This window comes from Schistocerca americana, chromosome 9 (assembly GCF_021461395.2).
Source record: "Schistocerca americana isolate TAMUIC-IGC-003095 chromosome 9, iqSchAmer2.1, whole genome shotgun sequence".
NCBI classification, from domain to species: Eukaryota; Metazoa; Arthropoda; class Insecta; order Orthoptera; family Acrididae; genus Schistocerca; species Schistocerca americana.
The window spans coordinates 68,828,524-68,855,318 of record NC_060127.1 but is presented as its reverse complement, the minus strand read 5'-3'; the positions used below and the strand labels follow the sequence as shown (position 1 = coordinate 68,855,318).

At 45.9% G+C, this 26,795-nt stretch overlaps 1 protein-coding gene across 1 annotated transcript in view; it reads left to right on the top strand.

The window, feature by feature from the left end:
• Positions 1-121: 121 nt before the first annotated feature.
• Positions 122-26,795, top strand: part of LOC124551282 (1,5-anhydro-D-fructose reductase-like) — a 47,424-nt gene continuing 20,750 nt past the window's right edge. Inside the window, exons 1-4 of the mRNA XM_047126286.1 lie at positions 122-277; positions 11,131-11,298; positions 20,884-21,084; positions 23,035-23,291. Coding sequence (XP_046982242.1) covers positions 203-277; positions 11,131-11,298; positions 20,884-21,084; positions 23,035-23,291 — 701 coding nt within the window. The 5' untranslated portion in view covers positions 122-202. The remainder of the gene's footprint in view (positions 278-11,130; positions 11,299-20,883; positions 21,085-23,034; positions 23,292-26,795) is intronic.

Sequence of the window (26,795 nt, the reverse complement as noted above, 5' to 3'; positions counted from 1 at the left end):
GATGTCATTTGAGCTTGTATTTCGCTCGCCTTATCTTCTTATTACGATACATGCGCTTCTAGAGATAAGGACAGCAGTCACCGACTGGGTTTTCAAGTACTTCTGCCGGTAGTATAAACAGTAGTATCACTGTGCGCGGAAGACAGTCCGTAACCATTTTGCCTCTGTCACTGGTCTGCCAGCAACTCAAGGCAACAGCGAGATGGCCAGCAAACTGCAGTACATCACTTTCTACAATGGCCAGAAGATGCCCATTGTAGGCCTGGGTACTTGGCAGGTATGTTACATTACGAAGATTCGCATACGTATTGACCAACGCACATTGTTTGCTACATTCTCAGTGAGTCTGTTGATCTTCCTCAAATATTTTTCCCTATCCAAACAAAAAGATATTAACAAGAGTTTGGTATGAACGAACAGGGTGATTCAGGACGAATGTCATATAGCTTGTGAGGTGATTCTACATGCGAAAATAAACCGAAGTAGTCCTATGAACATGTATCCGATTTTCGACCGTTAATGGAACTGGGGCGCTGTGGTGGAACGGGTGACGGATCCATCCTGCAAGAGGTCTTCAGAAAGTCTCCCACCCATATGAACGTACCCGTTAATGCGTTGGAATGCGAGCAAAAACGTCGGTAAAGTGAGCGACAAGTTCTTCATGTGTGTTCACCTTCGTAGCGTACACATCCCCCTTTAATCAGCCCCATAAGCAGACGTCTAATGAGGTTAAGTTGGGTGATCTGGCAGGACAGTTGATGGGTCGACCGCGGCCAATCTACCGTTTAGGAAATGCGTTATTTATACTGGGACACTTGTCTGGTACGGCGAATGAGTGATCCATCATGTGGCAAGTACATCTGCCGTTGTTGCTCCAATGTTACATCTTCAAAAAGAGCAGGTAGTTCTTCTATCAGAAAACATACAAATCCTGCCATTTGGCAGGAACGCCAGGTCATCAGTCTTACCACACCAGGTGCTCACTGAGAACTTAACTTGGAGTCATGTTTCCCTAGTGTCATGTGCGTTTTCCATCGCCCAGGTATGAGAATTGCACATGTTTATGAAACCATACACCTCCTGCCATTTGGCAGGAACGCCAAGTCATCAATCTCACCACACCAGATGTTTGCTGAGAACCTAACTTGGAGTCTTGTTTCCCTAGTGTCATGTGCGTTTTCCATCGCCCAGGTATGAAAATTGCACATGTTTATGATACCATTACGTGTAAATGTAGCCTCATGTGTAAATAAAGTGTATTGCACTACGTTTTTGTGTACAGCCAACCATTCATAAAATTGTTGTCAGCTTAGTGTGTCACCTGGATGCAGATGTTGCTCGGGCTGCTCATGGAATGGGTACAAGCCCTCAGAACGTAACGTTCTCCATACCCATGTTTGTGGAATATCGAACTCATAGCTAATGTGCCATGTATTGGTCGTGTGACTCCATTATATCATTGCGATAATGTCTTCCGTTTCCTCAGCTGATTGGATAGCCTCATGTTCTGATGTTATGTGTACACTGAGTAGTATACAGCAAACCTGGGAAATATCTTGGCACAGGGGGTTCGTCAATCAGGGAAACACTTCCCATATTATGTCAGAGCCGCATGGGCACCGATATTACATTGCCAGTATACAATTAGCATGTCTGCGTATTCTGCATGGGTAAACGTATGTGGTATGTTGGTACTCATACTCGCAATGGACTTTTTTGCTTAAACAACACTCAAGCACAACATGCACACAGCCTCACAACTGCTCTCTGATTCAACACACATTGCACACTGGGTTTACTTGCAGCTGTTGCCGCGATGCAATATCACAGTGCTCCATCTGTTGGAAAATCCCAACACATCATAGCCTACACAGCATTTCGGTAAGTAATATTTAAGATTTGGCGGTCTGTGTTGTTTCTTCCATTTAACCAGTGTCCGCTTTCATCATGCGTAACCAAGGTCAGAAATCCTTAAACTTATGTACCTCTGAGAAATCTACAAGGCATTCTCCACATGTCTCTCATTATGTGCCAACTTGAAAGAAACATCGATCTACTGGTAAGAAAAACAAACATCAATTGATTTAGTTCTCAATTCATGGTATGTCTTTGGTGAGACAGTATGTTTAATACTGTAATGGAGTGCCAATTTTTGTACATGTTGACTGCTATAAGATACATGAGACAAAAGACACGCATGTGTGGGACAGATATGTATGGGCCTTCCGCCAGAGGTTAGAGTCCTCCCGCAGGCATGGGTGTATATGTTGTTCTTAGAATAAGTTGTTTTAAGTAGTGTGTAAGTCTAAGGACCGATGACCTCAGCAGTTTGGTCCCTTAGGAGTTCACAAACACGGATATGTATGATGGATTAGTGTGCTGTTTAGGTTGGTCAGTACCTCCGAATACATTCGGCAAGATCAAGCCAATAACGCTTACTTTCCCCTGAGCAGCAGGTCAGGTGTTGAAGTGTGGGTGCATGAACGCAAAACTGTTGGACTAACCTGACAGGTGTGGTCCACTTACTGGTGCAGTTACAACCATGCAGAAAACAGCCAAGTAGAACATTATGTGACGTGTTTGTGCGAAAACTGTTTGACGCAGAGGAAAACAACCAAAACACTGATGTGTGTACATATTAAGGTACCACATACAAAAATAATTGTTTTTAAACCCGTTACAGCCTGTATATGCACACAGTGGGACAGGAGCGCAGTGTCTGTGAAACTGAAGAGCTGTCTTGGAAGGAGTCCCAGAGGGTCCAGTCATACATGCTTTACTATTCCAAAATACTATCCAATTCGTGTTCATTTTTGTCCTTCTGCAAATATCACTATAATGTGTAATTACAAGTCACGTAGTTTTAAGTGGTTTTTTTTTCCGAAAATATTACATTTTAACTAGTATCTTTCTCTCAAAGTTGCCTTTCTTGCAGCTTCTGTTGAGCTGCTATAACATGCAAGTTGTTCCAGATCATGACGGTCGAAAGGAGATCCTAGAAACAGAGTTTTAAGGTCTGTAACACATGACCGGTAAATGAATATTTTTCCAGTACGAGACCTTGCGCGGCAGTGTTTCATGATAAGTAACTGCACGCTGCAGTGACAAGTGGTTATACAGGCGTTGCCGACCGCAGCGCCGTATTCTGTATTTGAATATGCATGGCCATACCAGTTTCTTTGGCGCTTCAGTGTACAAGGAGGCCAATGAAACATATGTAATTCGAAAGGTGCACAAAGAAAAAAATCTTGTGTGTAAATAGGCGCTGAGAGTGGGAAAAGGAAGTAACACACAGTCGTCTGTGACGTGATCACGGCAGAGTATGGCACTGTCTCTCGTTAGTGGCTGGTTGTCGAAAGTGGATTCTTACTTTTGATTTATGAGTCTCCTGACTGGTTTGATGCAGCCCTCCACAACTTCCTCTCCTATGCCAACTTCTTCATCTCAGAGTAGCACTTGCATTCAATGTCCTTAATTATGTTGGATGTATTTCAATTCCTGCCCCTGCCGCCCTGCTTTTACAAGGCCCTCCAAACCCTCTAATGCCATGTGCTCCGCCTTGCCTTCTGTATCCACCTTCCTTCCCCCACACGACTCCTGTATGACTTTTTCACCTTCCCCCACCTCCTCCTTTTACTCCAACATCTCCGCATTCTTAACACTGTCCACAAAAAAATGGTTCAAATGGCTCTGAGCACTATGGGACTCAACATCTGTGGTCATCAGTCCCCTAGAGCTTAGAACTACTTAAACCTAACTAACCTAAGGACATCACACATATCCATGCCCGAGGCAGGATTCGAACCTGTGACCGTGGCGGTCACGCGGTTCCAGAATGACGCGCCTAGAACCACACGGCCACAATGGCCAGCTAACACTGTCCAGAGGCTTGATACCCTCCACCCCCTGGTTTCCTCCTTCCTCTCCACTCCTCACCCGTTGCTGCACCTCTAACGCTGTATCCCTCCCTCTCTCCACCTCCACACCCACTATCTCCCTCATCAGGGCGTTTTCCAGCGCCTTTCCCTCCCGGATGTTGAACTTCGCCGTCATATCTACCCTTCCTTCCAACTGTAACCTGGCCTTGTTCCCTCCCCTCCTCAGAGCCCCCCGTTTCCTCTCCCCTCTTCCCAAAGCGGATTTTCCTCCTTGCCCCCCCCCCGAGTCCCTGCACCCCCTCCTCACCTGTGCCCCTCCCACGTCCTTCCCTCCCCAACCCTCTTCGACACTCCCCTGCCCGTCTCCCCCCTCCACCCCTCCCACCCTTCTTCCCTTCTCCCTCATCTCCATGCCCCTGGCAGATCCTGTGTTTGCTCATCGCCTTCAGTGAGCTACGTCAGTATTGTGCTGTTCTCCTGTGTGTCCAGAGCTATGATTTTAATTGTGTGCTGAACTTGTACATAGTGTTACTGTCAGTGATCTTTATGTGCTACGCCGTCCATGGCTACTTTTATGCTCCAGCCCTACTTCGCCTTGTGTTCTTTTAATTGTCCCAGTGTGAGGTTTTTTTTGTGTACAATACTTTTATCAGGTTTTTAACTCCATTTTACAGTCGTCCCCTTTTTATCTGTTCTCTTCCATTATTTTCCCCCTTTTTATGTTTATGTACGCCATATTTCTCCTTTGTAATTTTAAATGTCTTCTATTGTTTAATTAATGTCTTTCGGCTGAAGAGCAGCGCATATGCTGCTGCCAGCCTGCCCCGGGTGGGGAATTGAAGTACAATAAAGAAGAATAGAATCCAGTCCCTGCCTTTCTCTACAGTTTTTACCATCCACAGCTCCCACAAACAACATTCACATTTTTCCTTAATGCCTTAACATTTTTCCTTCGTTTTTGTCAATTTTTCCATATGTTCCATTGCTCACCGATTCTGTAGAGAAAATCGTCATTCCCTGTCTTATCACTCACTTCTAACATCCTTCTGTTGCATGACATCTCAAACGATTGTGTTCTCTTACGAAGAATCCCAAGATTCACAACAGAATGTTATGTTCCAAACACAAATTCTTACAAATTTGTTCTTCAAATTAATTCCTACTAGATAGGCCTGTGGGCGAAATTAGACCAGTTGCGTTTATAAAGCAACGCGATTCAACGTTTGGTTTTACATAATTTACTGGAATTTATACATATTCAGATTCTTAGTTCATATCTGCCATAAAAATATAGCTGTGAACGATTATATGTACAAGTCATTGGACCTGATCTATCATAAAAAATGTTGTGTGTCTTTAAGTGATGCATTCTGCGTAACGCAAATTGAAATTTTAGCCTCAGAACTGACTGTACCAAATGCTGCAGTGTAGCTACGAATATTACTGGATTTATTCTTTGATTTCTCCTTAATTGTTCGATCGTCTGAACTGTGTCCTTGATACAGTGCGTTGAAAAATGTTTTTTGTACTAACGGTGGTAAATTAATTTTTTCCTATGACAACACAGCGAGAATACCGTTGTATCTCGTGTAGTAACCTCAGGTGCAAAATGCTACACATTACAAAATCTGCTGTGTAAATTCATCAAAATGTAATTATAGCTCTCAAAATTGTTGGTAATCACGTTTAGTTCACATTAAATGTATCTTTCAAAACACGAAGCGAGGCAGCACAGTGGCTAGCACTCTGGACTCGCATTTGGAAGGACCACAGGTGAAATCCAAGTCTGGCTATCTAGATTTTGGTTTTCCGTGACTTCCATAAATCGCTCCAGGCCCGACTTCCTTCCCCCATCCTTGAAACAATCAGAGGTTTTGCTCCATCTCTAATGACCTCGATGTCGATGGGAAATTAAACTCTAATCTTCCTTCCCCGTTTCAAAACCACAATGGAATGAAATTATCAATGTCCACGTTTTTCCCATTACTTTGTCTGCGTATTATCATCGAGTCTAGCAGTTGTCGCTTAGTGACTGCTCTGTATGCGTGTGTCACTGCAAATGAACCACGTAAACATGAACATCCCTAGAACGCGATTTCACGGAATATTGTTACTTTCGTGTGTCATTTCTACTGTTACAGCTGATGGTTACGCGGGGCAGAAGTTGGTAGCACTTCAATTTTCGACGTTCAAGTGTTGGAGATTTTAATGGATGATGAGCGTATCTTCACAGTTATAAATATCAAGACGTTTGCTTCCTTTTACCACTCTCGGCGGCTACGTACACACGTGATTTATTCTTTGTGCACATCTGTTGCAAAGTACCTTTCAAATTATGTATGTTTCATAGGCCTCCTTGTATACTTGAAATTAAAAATCGGTGCTTCAGTTTTAGTGTTCACGTATTAATATTATGATGTTTCATGGTAAAAGATTTCTTTCACAGTGTAGTGCCCTCTTTGACTGCGCTAGTCAGCATTATAAGTCGATCTTGTTTTATCCTGAATATGTTACTCTGCTTCCAAAATAGCAGAATTCCTTAACGTAGTCTACTTCGTAGTCTCCAGTATTGAAGGTAACTTTATCGCTAAATGGCTCTGAGCACTATGGGACTTAACCTCTGAGGTATGTTAAATAACGGGATTGAAATTTGTGGTGAAACAACGGCAATGATAAGATTCACTGATGGCACTGTTATCCTCATTGAATGTGGGGAAGAATTACAGGAGCTGCTTAATGCAATGAACAGTCTGACTACAGAATACTGACTGAAATTAAACTGATAACAGTGACGAAAATAATGAGGTGCAGATGAAATGAAATTAGCGATAAAGGCCGGCCGTTGTGGCTGAGCGGTTCTAGGCGCTTCAGTCCGGAACCGAGCTGCTGCTGCGGTCGCAGGTTCGAATCCTGCCTCGGGCATGGATGTGTGTGATGTCCTTAGGTTAGTTAGGTTTAAGTAGTTCTAAGTTCTAGGGGACTGATGACCTCAGAGGTTAAGTCCCATAGTGCTCAGAGCCATTTAGCGATAAAGTTACCTTCAATACTGGAGACTACGAAGTAGACTACGTTAAGGAATTCTGCTATTTTGGAAGCAGAGTAACATATTCAGGATAAAACAAGATGGACTTATAATGCTGACTAGCGCAGTCAAAGAGGGCACTACACTGTGAAAGAAATCTTCTACCATGAAACATCATAATATTAATACGTGAACACTAAAACTGAAGCACCGATTTTTAATTTCAAGTATACAAGGAGGCCTATGAAACATACATAATTTGAAAGGTACTTTGCAACAGATGTGCACAAAGAATAAATCACGTGTGTACGTAGCCGCTGAGAGTGGTAAAAGAAAGCAAACGTCTTGATATTTATAACTGTGAAGATACACTCATCATCCATTAAAATCTCCAACACTTGAACGTCGAAAATTGAAGTGTTACCAACTTCTGCCCCGCGTAACCATCAGCTGTTACAGTAGCAACAATATTCCGTGAAAGCGCGTTCTAGGGCTGTTCATGTTTACGTGGTTCATTTGCAGTGACACACGCATACAGAGCAGTTACTAAGCGACAACTGCTAGGTCGATGATAATACGCAGACAAAGTAATGGGAAAAACATGGACATTGATAATTTCATTCCATTGTGGTTTTGAAACGGGGAAGGAATATTAGAGTTTAACGTCCTATCAAAAAAATGGTTCAAATGGCTCTAAGCACTATGGGACTTAACATCTGAGGTCATCAGTCCCCTAGGCTTAGAACTACTTACACCTAACTAACCTAAGGACATCACACACATCCATGCCCGAGGCAGGATTCGAACCTGCGACCGTAGCAGCAGCGCGGTTCCAGACTGAAGCGCCTAGAACCGTTCGGCCACAGCGGCCGGCTAACGCCCCATCGACATCGAGGTCATTAGAGATGGACAATCTCTGATTGTCTCAAGGATGGGGAAGGAATTTGGCCTGGAGCGATTTATGGAAATCACAGAAAACCAAAATCTAGATAGCCAGACGTGGATTTCACGTGTCGTCCTCCCAAATGCGAGTCCAGAGTGCTAAACACTGTGTTGCCTCGCTTCGTGTTTTGAAAGATAGATTTAATGTGAACTAAACCTAATTCTCAATAATTGTGAGAGTTATAATTACATTTTGATGAACTTACACAGCAGATTTTGTGATGTGTAGCATTTTGCACATGAGGTTATTATACGAGATACAACGGTATTCTCACTGTGTTGTCACAGGAGAAAATTAATTTACCACCGTTAGTACATAAAATATTTTTCAACGCACTGCATCAAGGACACAGTTCAAACGATCGAACAATTAAGGAGAAATCAAAGAATAAATCCAGTAATATTCGTAGCTACACTGCAGCATTTGGTACAGTCAGTTCTGGGGCTAAAATTTCAGACTGCTTTACGCGGAGTGCATCACTTTAAAAGATACACGACATTTCTTACAATAGATCAGGTCCAATGACTTGTACATATAATCGTTCACAGCCATATTTTTATGGCAGATATGAACTAAGAATCTGAATATGTATAAATTCCAGTAAATTATGTAAAACTAAAAGTTGAATCGAGTTGCTTTATGAACACAACTGGTCCAATTTCGCCCACAGGCGATACTAGTAGGAATTAATTTGAAGAAGAAAGCCGCGCGGGATTAGCTGAGCGGTCTATGGCGCTGCAGACATGGACTGTGCGGCTGGTCCCGGCGGAGGTTCGAGTCCTCCCTCGGGCATGGGCGTGTGTAATGTCGTTAGGTTAGTTAGGTTTAAGTAGTTCTAAGTTCTAGGGGACTGATGACCTCAGATGTTAAGTCCCATAGTGCTCAGAGCCATTTGAACCATTTGATCCCCGCGAGCACGCAGAAGTGCCGCAACACTACGTGGCTTGGACTCGACTAATGTCTGAAGTAGTGCTGGAGGGAACTGACATCATGAACCCTGCAGGGCTGGCCATACATCCGTAAGACTACGAGGAGGTAGAAATCTCTTCTGAACAGCACGTTGCAAGACATCTCAGATATGCTCAATAATGTTCATGTCCGGGAAGTTTGGTGGCCAGCGAAAGTGTTTAAACTCGAAAGAGTGTTCTCGGAGCCACTCTGTAGCAATTTTGGACGTGTGGAGTGTAGGATTGTTCTGCTGGAATTCCCCAAGTCCGTCGAATTGCACAAGGGACATAAATGGATGCAGGTGATCAGACAGGACGCTTACGTACGTGTCACCTGTCAGAGTCGTGTCCAGACGTATCAGGGGTCCCATATCATTCCAACTCCACACGCTCCATACTATTACAGAGCCTCCACCAGCTTAAACAGTCCCCTGCTGACATGCAGGGTCCATGGATTCATGAGGTTGTCTCCATACCCGTAAACGTCCATCTGCTTCATACAGCTTGAAACGAGACTCGTCCGACCAGGCAACGTGTTTTCGATCGTCAACAGTCCAAATGTCGTTGTTGACTGACCCAGGCGAGGCATAAAGCTTTGTGTCGTGCAGTCATCAAGGGTACACGAATGGGCCCTGATGACTGCACGACACAAAGACCTTGTCGATGATGTTTCGTTGAGTGGTTCGCACGCTGACACTCGTCGATTGCCCAGCATTGAAATCTGCAACAATTTGCGGAAGGGTTGCACTTCTGTCACGTTGAATGATTCTCTTCAATCGTCGTTGGTCCGGTTCTTCCAGAATCTATTTCCAGCCGCAGTGATGTCAGAGATTTGAGGTTTTACCGGATTCCTGATAGTCTCGGTACACTCGTAAAATGGTCGTACGGGAAAATCCCCACTTCATCGCTATCTTGGAGGTGCTGTGTCCAATCGCTCGTGCGCTGACTATAACACCACGTACAAACTCACTTAAATCTTGATGACCTGCTACTGTAGCAGCAGTATGCGATCTAAGAACTGCACCAGACGCTTGTCGTCTTATGCAGGATGTTACAAAAAGGTGCGGCCAAACTTTCAGGAAACATTCCTCACACACAAAGAAAGAAAATATGTTGTGTGGACATGTGTCCGGAAACGCTTACTTTCCATGTTAGAGCTCATTTTATTACTTCTCTTCAAATCACATTAATCATTAAATGGAAACACACAGCAACAGAACGTACCAGCGTTTCAAACACTTCGTTACAGGTAATGTTCAAAATGTCCTCCTTTAGCGAGGATACACGCATCCACCCTCCGTCGCATGGAATCCCTGATGCGCTGATGCAGCCCTGGAGAATGGCGTATTGTATCACAGCCGTCCACAATCCGAGCACGGAGAGTCTCTACATTTGGTACCGGGGTTGCGTAGACAAGAGCTTTCAAATGCCCCCATAAATGAAAGTTAAGAGGGTTGAGAACAGCAGAGCGTGGAGGCCCTCCATACAGTGACGTGGTCAACGTTACCTTGTACAGCAGCAACTTCTCTGACACTGACATTAGGGTTATCGTCAACTGCACGAAGAATTGCCTCGTCCATTGCAGGTGTCCTCTTCGTTCTAGGTCTTCCCCAGTCGCGAGTCATAGGCTGGAATGTTCCGTGCTCTCTAAGACGCCGATCAATGGCTTCGAACGTCTTCCTGTCGGGACACCTTCGTTCTGGAAGTCTGTCTCGATGCAAACATACCGCGCCACGGCTATTGTCCCGTGCTAATCCGTACATCAAATGGGCATCTGCCAACTCCGCATTTGTAAACATTGCACTGACTGCAAAACCACGTTCGTGATGAAAACTAACCTGTTGATGCTACGTACTGATGTGCTTGATGCTAGTACTGTAGAGCAATGAGTCGCATGACAACACAAGCACCGAAGTCAACATTGTCTTCCTTCAATTGGGCCAACTGGCGGTGAATCGAGGAAGTACAGTACATACTGACGAAACTAAAATGAGCTTTAACATGGAAATTAAGCGTTTCCGGACACATTTTTTCGTTATTTGTGTGTGAGGATTGTTTCCTGAAAGTTTGGCCGTATCTTTTTGTAACACCCTGTATAGGCGTTTCTGACCCCATCGCCGTATACTGTATATTAAGATATCTCTGTATTTGAATACGCATGCCTATATCAGTTTCTTTGGTGCTTCAGTGTAATGCTTAGAGGTTATCATTAACATGAACACCAGCTGTTGTGCTGTTGTGATGCGTCTGAGAGGTATATCTGATTCGTGTCTCATGAAGTAATAAGTTACATTATTTTGGTTGCTGGTATACCTCTGAATATAAATGTGATGGTTTCAGTCATCGACAGGCGATGTCGGAAAAGCTGTGGACGCGGCTCTTGAGGCTGGCTACCGGCACATCGACACCGCCTACTCCTACCGCAACGAGAAGGAAATCGGAGACGTCCTCAAGAAGTGGTTTGACTCTGGGAAGCTCAAGCGGGAAGACGTGTTCATCGTCACCAAGGTAGGAGGGTAGCTAATATATACAAAGCTCGCAGTTACTGACACATATAATGTGATAAGAGCTCATTAAGGACCGTTGTTACTGCAATGGCATGCTGCACAAATCTACACATTTATATAAAAAATCATTATATGTACGACGCGCGTTTTTTAAGTAAGTACCGTTTTGCCACACCGCGGCCGCAGCGCTGCGGTCGGCGTTCTGAGCATGCGCACTGGGTACCTACATCTGTTGTCTACACACTGACGCCATTACAGTCTAATTCTTCCTTGTTCATGTTGTGTACTTGTTCAAATGGCTCTGAGCACTATGGGAGTTAACAGCTATGGTCATCAGTCCCCTAGAACTACTTAAACCTAACTAACCTAAGGACATCACACAACACCCAGTCATCACGAGGCAGAGAAAATCCCTGACCCCGCCGGGAATCGAACCCGGGAACCCGGGTGTTGTGTAATGAGTGCTTAAGATGCCTCTGATAATCGTGAGTCCCGCCGACTGTGAAGTACGGTCTGTTACAAGATTTCTTAGTGCTAAAGGCCTAAAAGCGATCGATATTCATCTGTGCAGTTTATGGAGAAAACATTATGGGTAATGGAATGGTAAGAAATTTGGTGAGAGCATTTAAAGATTGCCACACAAATGTGCATGATGAACAACGGAGTGGGCGTCCTTCGGTCGTTAATGATAGTTTGGTGCAGGAAGTGGACAATAAGGTGAGAGGAAACAGACGCTTTACGATTGCCTCCTTGCGGGATGACTTTCCTAATGTTTCTCGTAGTGTTTTGTATGGCATTGTGACCGAGAACTTGAATTACCGAAAATTGTGCACACGTTGGGTACCGAAAATGTTGACGGATGTGTAAAAAACCAAACGTTTAGACAGTGGATTGACTTTCCTTGAGCAGTACCACAACGACGGTGATGATTTCTTAAGCCAAATTGTTACAGGCAATGAAACATGGGTGTCCTACGTCACACCAGAATCAAAGCAACAGTCCTTGGAAAGGCGGCATTCAAATTCACCCAGAAAAGTGAAGATTAAGCAAACAATTTCTGCCCGGAAAATCATGTGCACAGTTTTTTGGGACAGAAAAGGAGTATTGCTTGTGGAATTTCTGCCTCGTAATGAGATAACCAATGCAGCAGCTTACTGTAAGACATTGCACAATCTGCGCCGTTCAATTCAGAACAAAAGACGTTGCAAGTTGAGCAAGGGCATCGTTTTGCTGCAAGACAATGCCCGTCCACATGTGGCGAATCAGACCAAAGATCTCATCACATCTTTTAGATGGGAAACTCTGGATCATCCTCCGTACAGCCCCGATCTTGCGCCCAGTGACTACCATCTGTACCTGCACTTGAAGAAACACCTGGGCGGTCGGCGTCTTCAAGACGATGACGAAGTCAAAACAGTGGTGATGCATTGGTTAACAAGTCAGGCGGCAGACTTCTATGTGGAGGGTGTCCAAAAACTGGTACAACGTTATGACAAGTGACTCAATATCGACGGAAATTGTGTAGAAAAGTAGATTAAGGTACAAGCTTTCATGTAAAAATAAAATTATTGAGATATCTTAGCACATCTTTTTTTTTTTTGTTTCGAAACGGTACTTACTTAAAAAAACATGCCTCGTGTGTACGTTTCACATCTCCTCATAAGTCACTGCATCTGTTTCAACCAAACCTGGGACCAATATCGCCTACCTTGTGCCAAGAGGCATCGTGGGGATACGGACCACGTAGCCCTCATGGGGGTGAGGTCAGAGGTGAAAAAGTGCTGACACAGAAGTAACTCAAGAACATCTGGAGCAGTTCCAGGCATAATATGTACAGACACAGAGGTGACAAAAGTCAAGGTATAGCGATATGCCCATATAAATGTGGCGGTAGTATCGCATACACAGGGTATAAAAGGGCAGTGCATTGGTGAAACTACCGGCCGCGGTGGCCGAGCGGATCTAGGCGCTTCAGTCCGGAATCACGCGACTGCTAAGGTCGTAGGTTCGAATCCTGCCGCGGGCATGGATGTGTGTGATGTCCTTAGGTTAGTTAGGTTTAAGTAGTTCTAAGTTCTAGGGGAGTGATGACCTCCGATGTTAAGTCCCATAGTGCTCAGATCCATTTGAACCATTGGTACAATGGAAACGTCATGTGACGAGGGCCTCCCGTCGGGTAGACCGTACGCCTGGTGCAAGTCTTTCGATTAGACGCCACTTCGGCGACTTGCGCGTCGATGAGGATGAAATGATGATGACTGGGACAACACAATACCCAGTCCCTGAGCGGAGAAAATCTCCGACCCAGCCGGGAATCGAACCCGGGCCCTTTGGATTGACATTCCGTCACGCTGACCACTCAGCTACCGGGGGCGGACGAACCATTGGTGAAACTGTCATTTGCCTTGAGATCGTTCATGTGAAAATGGTTCTGGCGTGATTATGCCACTTGATGGGAATTAACAGACTCTGAACGCAGAATGCTTATTGGAGCTAGACGCGTGGAAATCGTTAGGGAATTCTATATTCCGAGATAAATTAAGAGTGTGTCGAGAAAGCCACATTTCAGGCATTGCCTGTCACCACGGGGAATGTGGTGGTCGAGGGCCTTTGCTTAACGACCGAGAGCAGCGGCGTTAGCATAGAGTTTTTAGTGATAACAGACAAGCAACGCTGCATGAAACAGCCACAGAAATCAATGTGGGACGTACGAGGAACGTGTCCGTTAGGCCAAGTGCGGCGAAATTTGACGTTAACGGGCTATGGCAGCAGACGACCGACGCGAGTGCCTTTACCAGCACCACGACATCGCCTGCAGCGCGTCTCCTTGGCTCGTAACCTTTTCAGTTGGACCCTAGACGACTGGAAACCCGTGCCCTTGTGAGATGAGTCCCTGTTTCAGCTGTTAAGTGCTGATGGTAGGGTCAGCGTGTGGCGCAGACCCCACGAAGCCACGGACCCAGGTTGTCAACAAGGCACTGCGCAAGGTCGTCGTGGCTCGATAATGGTGTGGGCTTTGTTTACACGGAACCGACTGGATCCTCGGTTATGTTCGGCTGCCTGGAGATCATTTGTAGCTATTCATGGACTTCATGTTTCCAAACAACGATGGGGATTTGTGGATGTGACAATGCGCGATGTGACCAGGCTACAATTGTTCACGATCGGTTTCAAGAACATTCTGGACAGTTCGAACGGCTGATTACGCCACTCAGGCCGCCTGACGTGAATCCCATCGAACGTTTAAGGGACATAATCTGGAGGTTAGTTTTATGCACACAATCCTGCGCTTGTAGCACTTTCGCAGTTATGGACTGCTATAGAGGTAGCTTGGCTCAATATTTTTCCAACGACATGTTGAGTCCACCCCACGTCGAGTTGCAGGACTACGCCAGGCAAAAGGACATCCGACACGATATTAGGAGGTATTCCATAACATCCGTCAACTCAGTTTCTAGAATAACGTGAATGTATTTTCAAGATCGGAAAACCGTAATCTGAAATCGCTGATGTATGTGAAAAGTATGTCATTTTAGACTACTGAAGACAGTGTGTTTTAAACTCAGCGGTATTTCTTCTCTTTTAGGCACAAAATGTTTAACTTTTGTTCTCTCACTCAAGTCCAGTCAAACCTGAAAAAAGAAATATATTTTACAAAATTTCTGTATGAAATTTAGCCCACCTTTACCTCCCACTCTATAAAAGTGTAGTGTGCGTACTGTAAGACCTTTGGTACACACACCATCAGATTATTTGACTTGTCGCTCTAACGAAGTAGCCAAGTGTCAGCAATATGTCTCGTGGTCTTATCATGGCGTGTTTATCTTCTGCCGTTAGGTCAGACGATAGAAATGCCACTTGCACGCTTAGAGTAGCAGATTGACAGTGACCAACTTTAAACAGAGCTTGATTAATTTTCACACATATTTATTAAAATAATAAAAAACAGATATTACGTAACTTGATTCTGGATGCTGTTTACAATTGACAGTCTGAAGTTCCTTTGGTCTTGGTGCGTTAATCTTATTCTCACATATCTCTGATACTTTACAAAGTGTCTATACATTTCTCTTCATGGCTATGTACAGTAATATGATAATCTTATTAGGCGCAGACTGAAACTTGACTACAGACTAATGCAGACCAGTGCAGACTGACTAATTGGAGGTCTGTACACTCGTTATAATACCTCGCGTGTTCAGGTGTCGCTGCGCGAGTGTGATCCGCGAGGAGAAAAGGTTCTACCTTAGCAGCAATCTCATTAGCTGCGTTACACATAAATACGCAGATCAGCGGAAGCAGAATTTGGTCCGTCTCTAAGGCAGCGCCATCTTGTAGTGTGGAGACGGACAAGCGCTACGCCTGCGCTGTTGTGCTTAGCGGGGCGCATTCTATTGGGAAAGTTGTGTACACGCTGACTATGCAGAACTATGTACACAACAAAAAGTCTACGTGTTACCAAAACTATATCCCCACAAACTGGTATCCAACTTAAACTCGTATGCTAACCTTTCACCAAACGGAACCTAATTTGAACTGAAATGTAACTGATCTGAATGCAGCTTGTCTCTGTATTAAATTCGCAAGTGAAGTAAAACAATTACCTGGACCTAATCAAAATTCCGCTTACCTCGCGTCTTGACAACATTGTTGCAGATTTCTCGAAAGGACAACAGCAAACATCAAGCAGACAGCGGCTAAGCTACATTTCTATTTCCAAAGAAAATTTCCAAACTATACTCAAACTGTTTCATACCACATGGTACAATGTCGTAATGCGTAATGAAAAACGGTGGGATGGGGAGGGCAACTATTCCTACGAAACGATATTCCAAGACAACCGTTTTAGAAGTAAGTATGTATTCAGAAAGACTAAGATTTCGCGTGATCTTCACGCATAACATAGGTCTGAACAATACTATGTTTATCAAAGTGAACAATGATTTAAAAGGTGCTAAAATGTTAACAGAGAATTTCTGTAAAAATCAAACAGCTTAATCAGTTGATATGTTAATGCACGACTCAGGGAAGACACTATGAGCTATCCGTCCGGTCATTGAAATGTTTGTTCTCTTCCTGTAGTCTCGGCAGTTGTCATACTATACATTGGTTACAGAATATGAGGCATGTGGTAAGAATACACTACCGTCGCAAGTAAATGCGATGAATAGTGAGAGCAGGCGAGATACCACATAGACGTCTCACAGAAATGAAAACAACAAATAAACGGATGTGAACTACGCTGCAAAAAAGGAATTCAAAAGTCAAGACTTCCAACACGAAACGCAATTTTACAAACGTTAAAAACATACGAGGGTCATTCCAAAAGAAATGCACACTATTTTTTTGTTAAATCCATCTTTTATTCTACATGTTTGAAAGTTTTACAGTGTGTAGATACATCCTTTAGGAACAATATTTTCATTTCTCCGCATAATTTCCATCCCTCTCAACTGCCTTACGCCATCTTGGAACCAGCGCCTGTATACCCGTACGGTAAAATTCTGGACCAACCTGTTGGAGCCACTGTTTGGTAGAGTGCACAAAGGAGTCATCATATGCAAACCTTGTTCCACGAAGAGAGTCTTTCAGTTTCCCAAAGAGATGATAGTCACATGGAGCCAGATCAGGACTGTAAGGCGGGTGTTTCAGTGTTGTCCATCCGAGTTTTCTGATCGCTTCCATGGTTTTTTGACTGACATGTGGCTGTGCGTTGTCGTGCAACAGCAAAACATCCTGCTTTTGCCGATGTGGTCGAACACGACTCAGTCGAGCTTGAAGTTTCTTCAGTGTCGTTACATATGCATCAGATTTTATAGTGGTTTCACTTGACATGATGTCCACAAGCAAGAATCCTTTGGAATCGAAAAACACCGTAGGCATAATTTTTCCAGCAGAAGGTGTGATTTTGAATTTTTTTTTTCTTGGGTGGATTTGCATGATGCCACTCCATTGATTGCCTCTTCTTCTCTGGTGAAAAATGATGGAGCCATGTTTCATCACTTGTCACAATTCTTCCAAGAAATTCATCTCCACCATTCTCATACTGTTGCAAAAGTTCGCTGCATTTCGTTTTTCTTGTTTCTTTGTGAGCCACTGTCAACAGCCTGGGAACCCACCTGGCACAAACCTTTTTTAACACCAACACATTCAGTATTCTGCAAACACTTCCTTCCCCTATCCCAACGTAGCGTGACAGTTCGTTCACTGTGATGAGTCTGTCAGCAGTCACCAACTCGTTAACTCTCTACACATTGTCTGGAGTGTATGTAGTACGAGGCCTGCCACTGCGGGGACAATTCTCAATATTGCCGTGCTCGCTTTCATCACGTAACCTGCTTGCCCACCGACTAACTGTACTGCGATCGACAGCAGCACCTCCATACACCTTGTTCAACCTCTTGTGGATGTTTCCCAGTGTCTCGTTCTCACAGCACAGAAATTGTATGACCGCACGCTGCTTCTGACGAACGTCAAGTGTAGCAGCCATCTTGAAGACATGTTGTGACGGCGCCACTCACGGGAACAGGTTGAACTAAGTTTGAAAACAAGCGTGAAGGATGTATCTACGCACTGTAAAACTTTCACACATGCAGAATGAAAACTGTATTTTTACAAAAATAGTGTGCATTTCTTTTGGAGTGACCCTAGTATGTTTTGACAGAGCACAAGGAAATTGTGTGATTATGAAAGTGTCGCGTTCATTTTTTGCAGCTTATGTGACAAACTGTTATGTTTTCATCATTTCCTTGGGAGTGATCACATTCACATTCATACGAGCACCTATATCGGGTAAGGAGGAATATGTCACTCCGTTACCTGGCACACAAATTAGGTGCGACGATAAGAAATTCGCATCATATGGCAAATGTACCTGTACTGTAACTAATGCCGTGTATGACATACCAGACGTGTTTTCTGCTGGAAGATTTGGTTGACTTGTCGCCTTGTGATCAAACGTTTGCGGTTCCCATTCGAAAACCACTTTCTTTCGGCTGCTAGGTGTGCAGAATCAATTGTCATTATGTGTCCCTACCTTACACCTCGCTGTTGCAAACGGACGTTACACCACGACACAGACGTAAATTTGAATAAAGCGAACAGCGAAAAAAAAGAAAAGTTGGCACAAAGGTGGTGTGAGCACAGCTCGCTCGCTTGGTAGCTCAATACCATAACCACTTAACCACGACGCCACATCTGCTTCTGGCTGCTTTATATTGCAGTTCTTCTTCTTGGACCCTTCACTGTTTCTATTGTGCTTTTTTTCGCAGTCCAGTACAGCTTCTTCCTGTTTTCGTGCTTGATCTGTATTAAGTTTTTGACTGGCTATCCACTGGGCTCTCTTACCCTTAATTATGAGGGGTGGGAGGGGGTGTGCGATGGGGAGTTTCCCTTTTAAGAATGTATCAGACTGCGCAGAGGGGAAGATTGTCACGACAAGATCAAAGATTGCTTAACAGTTACATAACTTGCCCTCTCTCTAACATGCACATCAGTAACACATACACTACTGGACATTAAAATTGCTACACCAAGAAGAAATGCGTATGATAAACGGTTATTCATTGGACAAATATATAATATTAGAACTGTTACTTATAATCCGTCTTCATTGCAAAATTTTTTATTCATATGACCGGTTTCGGTACATTCACGACCATCTTCAGATTTGATATTTCAGTTACAGGAGTAACCCGTCCAAATCCAGCAACTTTCACATGCTGACGTTGACGCAGCATGTGAAAGTTGCTGGATTTGGACGGGTTACTCCTGTAACTGAAATATCAGATCTGAAGATAGTTCTGAAGAACCGAAACCGGTCATATGAATAAAAAATTTTGCAATTAAGACGGATTATAAGTAACACTATATAATTACTGATGGCTGCTATCCCATTAGACATTATCTCTGTTTTTGCAAATACTAGAACTGACATGTGATTACATTTTCACGCAATTTGGGTGCATAGATCCTGAGAAATCAGTACCCAGAACAACCATCTCTGGCCGTAATAACGGCCTTGATACGCCTGGGCATTGAGTCAAACAGCGCTTGGATGGCGTGAACAGGTACAGCTTCCCATGCAGCTTCAACATGATACCACAGTTCACCAAGAGTAGTGACTGGCGTATTGTGACGAGCCAGTTGCATGGCCATCATTGACCAGACGTTTTCAGTTGGTGAGAGGTCTAGAGAATGTGCTGGCCAGGGCAGCAGTCGAACACTTTTTGTATCCATAAAGGCCGGTACAGGACATGCGGTCGTGCATTATCCTGCTGAAATGTAGGGTTTCGCAGGGATCGACTGAAGGGTGGAGCCACGGGTTGTAACACATCTGAAATGTAACGCGCACTGTTCAAAGTGCCGTCAATGCGAACAAGAGGAGACCGAGACGTGTAACCAATCGCACCCCATACCATCACGCCGGGTGATACGCCAGTATGGCGATGACGAATACACGCTTCTAATGTGCGTTCACCGCGATGTCGCCAAACATGGATGCGACCATCAGGATGTTGCAAACAGAACCTCAATTCATCCGAAATAATGACGTTTTGCTATTCGTGTACCCAGGTTCGTCGTTGAGTACACCATCGCAGGCACTCCTGTCTGTAATGCAGCGTCAAGGGTAACAGCAGCTATGTTCTCCGAGCTGATAGTCCATGCTGCTGCAGAAGTCGTCTTCGTGCAGATGGTTGTTGTCTTGCAAACGTCCCCATCTGTTGACTCAGGGATCGAGACGTGGCTGCACGATCCGTTACAGCCATGCGGATAAGATGCCTGCCATCTCGACTGCTAGTGATACGAGGCCGTTGGCATCCAGCACGGCGTTCCGTATTAGCCTCCTGAAACTACCGATTCCGCATTCTGCTAACAGTCATTGGATCTCGACCAACGTGAGCAGCAATGTCGCGATACGATAAACCGCAATCGCGATAGGCTACAATCCGACCTTCATCAAAGTCGGAAACGTGATGGTACGCATTTCTCCTCCTTACACGAGGCATCACAACAATGTTTCACCAGGCAACGCCGGTCATCTGCTGTTTGTGTATGAGAAATCGGTTGGAAACTTTCCTCATGTCAGCACATTGTAGGCGTCGCCTCCGGCCCCAACCTTGTGTGAATGCTCTGAAAAGCTAATCATTTGCATATCACCGCATCTTTTTGCTGTCGGTTAAATTTCGTGTCTGTAGCACGTCATCTTCGTGATGTAGCAATTTGAATTACCAATAGTGTAACAATCAAAATGACATGACCATCTTACAAGCGTACCAGAGTAAATATCTTTCAAGTACTGATGTTGTCATGATTCCCGTCTAACGATGTAGAGAGTGCACTGACCGGAGGAGCCCGCATCTCGTGGTCGTGCGGTAGCGTTCTCGCTTCCCACGCCCGGGTTCCCGGGTTCGATTCCCGGCGGGGTCAGGGATTTTCTCTGCCTCGTGATGGCTGGGTGTTGTGTGCTGTCCTTAGGTTAGTTAGGTTTAAGTAGTTCTAAGTTCTAGGGGACTGATGACCATAGATGTTAAGTCTCATAGTGCTCAGAGCCATTTGAACTGACCGGAGGACTCCTTATTTCCAGCTTCCAATGATGGGCAACAGGGCGTCAGCGGTGGAGAAGTACATCAAGGTGTCCCTCTCCGCCCTGCAGCTGGACTACGTCGACTTGTACCTGGTGCACAACCCCGTGGGGATGCAGGACGTGGAGCAGGGGCGCTACCCCAGGGGCCCAGACGGCATGGTGATGCTCGACATGGACACCGACCACGTCGCCATTTGGAAGGTACTGTACTCACTGCACTTAACGTGCTCTCGTGTACCCGTTTCCCTAACTCAGTCACAGATTAAAGAAAGGAAAACATGATGGAAAACATCAAAAGCTCTGCCCACCAAAAAAATTGTTCGATTTCTTCTTGGTATGTGTCCTCGGAGTCTTGCCCGACGGCATACATGAATAAAACGTTATCGGTATTCCAGCCGCGTCAATTCGAATAAAATCCTCGGACTTTCGACGGCCATCTCCGCCATCGTCGTCAGGAGTTCACTGACTGCCGGGACTGCTATGGTTTCTCGCTTATATAGGCATGATGACATCATCAGCAGCCAATCAGATCGATCCAATGTGGCGCGCGCGCGTAAGTCGACCCGGCACTGCTAGCGGAGCTGTTGCCCGGGGCGGCACCGGTGACGTCAGGTGTCGCCAGGGGCAGGCGCCACGTTTGAAACTGCCGCTCCAGCGTCGCGCATCTGTCTCTGCTTTCTTTCCATGTCCAACGCCCGCCCCCATGCCCTGCTGAGCGTGTATCCCTGGTCTCTGTTGAAATTGTTGTTGTTTAAACGAATCTCGGCCACTTCCTTTATAACGGAGTCCCAATATGTAGACGCATGAGCCAACACTTTTGTATTTCCGAACTGTATTTTATGCCCGTTTTCTAGGGAATGCTCCGCTATGGCCGACTTGTCAAGCTCCCTTTGTTTTATATGGCACTTGTGCTCAGTACAGCGCTCCGCACCCGTGCGAATTGCCTGTCCGATGTACATGCTGCCACATTCACAAGGTACACCGTACACGCCGGACACTCGAAGAGCAATTTCGTCTTTAACAGGGCGCAACACATCTCGTATCTTGGGGGCGGGCCGGAACTCTGGTCTTAGCCAATGTTTCTGCAGCAGACGTCCTAACTTACTGCTAGTTGCTCCACAGTATGGCAGGAATACAGTCCGTTTGGTCTCTTCTACTGATTCACCAGGTGTCTTTCGTCGGCGGCCCTTGAAAGCGTTTGCGATTTCTCTTTTGCTGTATCCATGTTCCGTGAAAACACGTTCTAAGTTTTACAATTCAGACCGTAGGTGGTCGTTGTCAGAGATAATCTTGGCTCTATGAACCAATGTGTTCAGGACAGCTTTCTTGGGTACAGGGTGATGTAACCTATTGACAGTCAAGTACCGATCAGTGTGTGTTGGTTTCCGGTACACTGAATGACCAAGCTGGCCTCCTGCCTTCCGCTCAACCAAAACATCCAAGAATGATAGCTTGCCGTGCTTCTCCATCTCGGCAGTAAATTTAATGTTGGGATGGACACCATTCATATGATCGACGAACTGCTGTAGTGTATCTTCACCATGAGGACATATCAGGAAGGTGTCATCAACATATCGTGGAAAGAAAGACGCCCGTAATGTGGTAGTTTGCAGAGCCTGCTCCTCAACTCCATGAAGAAATTTGCAACAGCTGGAGACAGTGGTGATCCCATGGCTGTGCTTTCCGTCATCTCATAATATTTATCGCAGTACGAAAAGTACGTTGTCGTTAGGACGTGACGGTAGAACTTAATGATTCCAGATGGAAAATGCAGCGCCAAAAGATAGAGCGTATCCTGTATTGGCACCCTCATAAAAAGTGACACAACGTCCAGGCTAACCATTAGGTCGTTTGGGCCTATCTTCATCCTCTTGAGTGTCTCAACAAATTTCTACGAGTTGACAACGTGGTGTTCGCAATGTCCCAATTTTGGTGCTAATAATCGTGCCAGATGTTTAGCAAGTCTGTAGGTGGGCCAACTGATTGCACTAACAATGGGCCTCAGAGGAACACTTTCCTTGTGTATCGTTCTTCTGGGTACCCCCTCGTAACACTGTATTTGGAAGTTGCTTGTGGATGAGTCTCTGTACGGGAGTGTAGATTTGGAAGTAGGGCTGAGTGGATACAGAGCGCTGTGCTCGGCTTGTGCAGGCAATGGAGGCCCAGGTGGACGCGGGTCGCGCGCGCTCCATAGGACTGTCCAACTTCAACGCGCGCCAGATCAAGCGGGTGTGGGAGTCCGCGCGCATCAAGCCGACCAACCTGCAGGTGGAGATGCACGCCTACTTCCAGCAGCGAGAGCTCAGGGCCTTCTGCCGCGCGCTGGACATCACCGTCTGCGCCTGGGGTCCCCTGGGCACCCCCGGCATCTACTCGTTCGTTGAAAAGCAAGGCGGCGATGTCAACAAGTACGTACACCCTGATCTCCTGGTAGCTGTAACATTGTAATCATCATGCAACTACTAGGCTTACATTGTTTGTTTATTTGCAACATGCTCCATTACAAGTTCTTGTGTCACTACATGTATGTATTGGGCATATGTGTGGAGTGGGGTGTAATGTTTGTGTTGTATGATGATGTTGTTGATGGTGATGAGAGAATGGAGAAGGTAAAACCTGGTGCCAGCACATAGACTACTCCTAGCGAATAGCAATAAGGAGGTGGGCAAGCTTAACTTCTTCATCCGATGGACGGGTCAGCAGCAACAGTGTCACAACCCCTCACTACATGACACACTGCGGAGACGTTTGGTACACTATGTCATCAAAAGTTTCTGGACACCTGGCTGAAAGTGACTTACAAGTTCGTGGTGCCCTCCATCGCTAATGCTGGAATTCAGTATGGTGTTGGCCCACCCTTAGCCTTGATGGCACCTTACGCTCTTGCACACATACATTCAGTCAGGTGCTGGAAGGTTTCTTGGGGAATGACAGTGCATTCTTCACAGAGTGCTGCATTGAGGAGAGGTATCGAAGGCGGTCGCTGAGGCCTGGCACGAAGTGGCTTTCCAAAAGATTCCAAAAGTGTTCTATAGGATTCAGGTGAGGACTCTGTACAGGCCAGTCCATTAGAGGGATGTCATTGTCGTGTAACCACTCCGCCAGAGACCGTGCGTTATCAACAAAAAATGTTCAAACGTGTTCAAATGGTTGAAATGGCTCTGAGCACTACGGAACTTAACTTCTGAGGTCACCAGTCCCCTAGAACTTAGAACTACTTAAACCGAACTAACCTAAGGACATCACACACATCCATGCCCGAGGTAGGATTCGAACCTGTGACCGTAGCGGTCGCGCGGTTCCAGACTGTAGCGCCTAGAACCGCTCGGACACCCCGGCCGGCTTCAAATGTGTGTGAAATCTTATGGGACTCAACTGCTAAGGTCATCAGTCCCTAAGCTTACACACTAGTTAATCTAAATTATCCTAAGGACAAACACACACACACACGTCCGAGGGTGGACTCGAACCTCCGCCGCGACCAGCCGTATAGTCCATGACTGCAGCGCCTGAGACCGCTCGGCTAATCCCGCGCGGCCATTATCAACAGGTGCTCGATCGTGCTGAAAGATGCAATCGCCATCCCTGAATGGCTCTTCACAATGGGAAGCAAAAAGGTTCTTAAAACATCAATGTAGGTCTATGCTGTTATAGCGTCACGCAAAACAACAAGGGGTGCAAGACCCCTCCATGAAAAACACGACCACGCCGTAACACCACCGCCTCCGAATTTTACTGTTGGCACTACACATGCTGGCAGATGTCGTTCACCGGGCATTCGCCATACCCACACCCTGCCATCGGATTGCCACATTGTGTACCGTGATTCGTCACTCCACACAACGTTTTTCCACTGTTCAGTCGTCCAGTGTTTACGCTCCTTACACCAAGCGAGGCGTCGTTTGGCATTTGCCGGCGTGATGTGTGGCTTATGAGCAGCTGTTCGACCATGAAATCCAAGTTTCTTACCTCCCGCCTTTCATAGTACTTGCAGTGGATCCTGATGCAGTGTGGAATTCCTGTGTGATAGTCAGGATAGATGTCTGCCTATTAGGCATTACGACCCTCTTCAGCTGACGGCAGTCTGTCAGTCAACAGACGAGGTCAGCCTGTACGATTTTGTGCTGACACAAGTGACACCCGGCCACCTGACCACGTAAGAAGTCCGTGAGTTCCGCTGAGCGCCCCATTCTGCTCTCTCACGATGTCTAATGACTACTGAGGTCACTGATATCCATATCAGTAGGTGGCAGCACAATGCACATAATATGAAAAATGTATGTTTCTGGGGGGGAGGGGGGGGGGGTCGAGTACTTTTGATCGCATAGTCTATTTAAATCATGCCACTGGGGTAAAGTCTGGCGATCAGGAATTTGATGCCACCACCTTTCCTCCCGTTTCTGGCCAAATACTGGCAGTGAAAATTTTTCCCACCACCAGGATACTGCCTTACCCAAAGGTCGAGTATCACCGCACAAGTGTTAATTAGCGACCTCAGCCACGGAAGTGAGTGGCAAACATTGTTGTTGTTGCGGTTGTGATGGTGGTGGTGGCTGTGGCCTACAGTATAAAGACTGCTTTCATGCAACTCTCCATGCTAGTTTATCATGTGCAAACATCTGTACCTCAGCATAACTAGTGCAACGTATGACCATATGAACCTAGTAACTGTAATTAAGTCTCGGTCTTCCTCTACACCATCTCATTCCTCTATTACGAAACTGACGGTTCTTTAATGCCTCTGGTTCACTCCTTCTGATCAAGTTGTATCATGAATCTATCTTCTCCCCAATTCAGTTCAGTACATCCTTTGTAGTTATACGATCTAATTTGCTCTCTGGGTGGAGCAGTCTCTATAATCAACTCTCATAACAGACTAAGGCTGTAAACCAGATTGGGGTTCAGCCTTGGTCAGTCACTGTTCTTGGCCGTGCTGCCACAGTCTTGAACTCACAGCGTATAGCTAAATGAACATGGTCCTACTGTAGGTTGAAGATTATTTTATTTACACTCCTGGAAATGGAAAAAAAACACATTGACACCGGTGTGTCAGACCCACCATACTTGCTCCGGACACTGCGAGAGGGCTGTACAAGCAATGATCACACGCACGGCACAGCGGACACACCAGGAACCGCGGTGTTGGCCGTCGAATGGCGCTAGCTGCGCAGCATTTGTGCACCGCCGCCGTCAGTGTCAGCCAGTTTGCCGTGGCATACGGAGCTCCATCGCAGTCTTTAACACTGGTAGCATGCTGCGACAGCGTGGACGTGAACCGTATGTGCAGCTGACGGACTTTGAGCGAGGGCGTATAGTGGGCATGCGGGAGGCCGGGTGGACGTACCGCCGAATTGCTCAACACGTGGGGCGTGAGGTCTCCACAGTACATCGATGTTGTCGCCAGTGGTCGGCGGAAGGTGCACGTGCCCGTCGACCTGGGACCGGACCGCAGCGACGCACGGATGCACGCCAAGACCGTAGGATCCTACGCAGTGCCGTAGGGGACCGCACCGCCACTTCCCAGCAAATTAGGGACACTGTTGCTCCTGGGGTATCGGCGAGGACCATTCGCAACCGTCTCCATGAAGCTGGGCTACGGTCCCGCACACCGTTAGGCCGTCTTCCGCTCACGCCCCAACATCGTGCAGCCCGCCTCCAGTGGTGTCGCGACAGGCGTGAATGGAGGGACGAATGGAGACGTGTCGTCTTCAGCGATGAGAGTCGCTTCTGCCTTGGTGCCAATGATGGTCGTATGCGTGTTTGGCGCCGTGCAGGTGAGCGCCACAATCAGGACTGCATACGACCGAGGCACACAGGGCCAACACCCGGCATCATGGTGTGGGGAGCGATCTCCTACACTGGCCGTACACCACTGGTGATCGTCGAGGGGACACTGAATAGTGCACGGTACA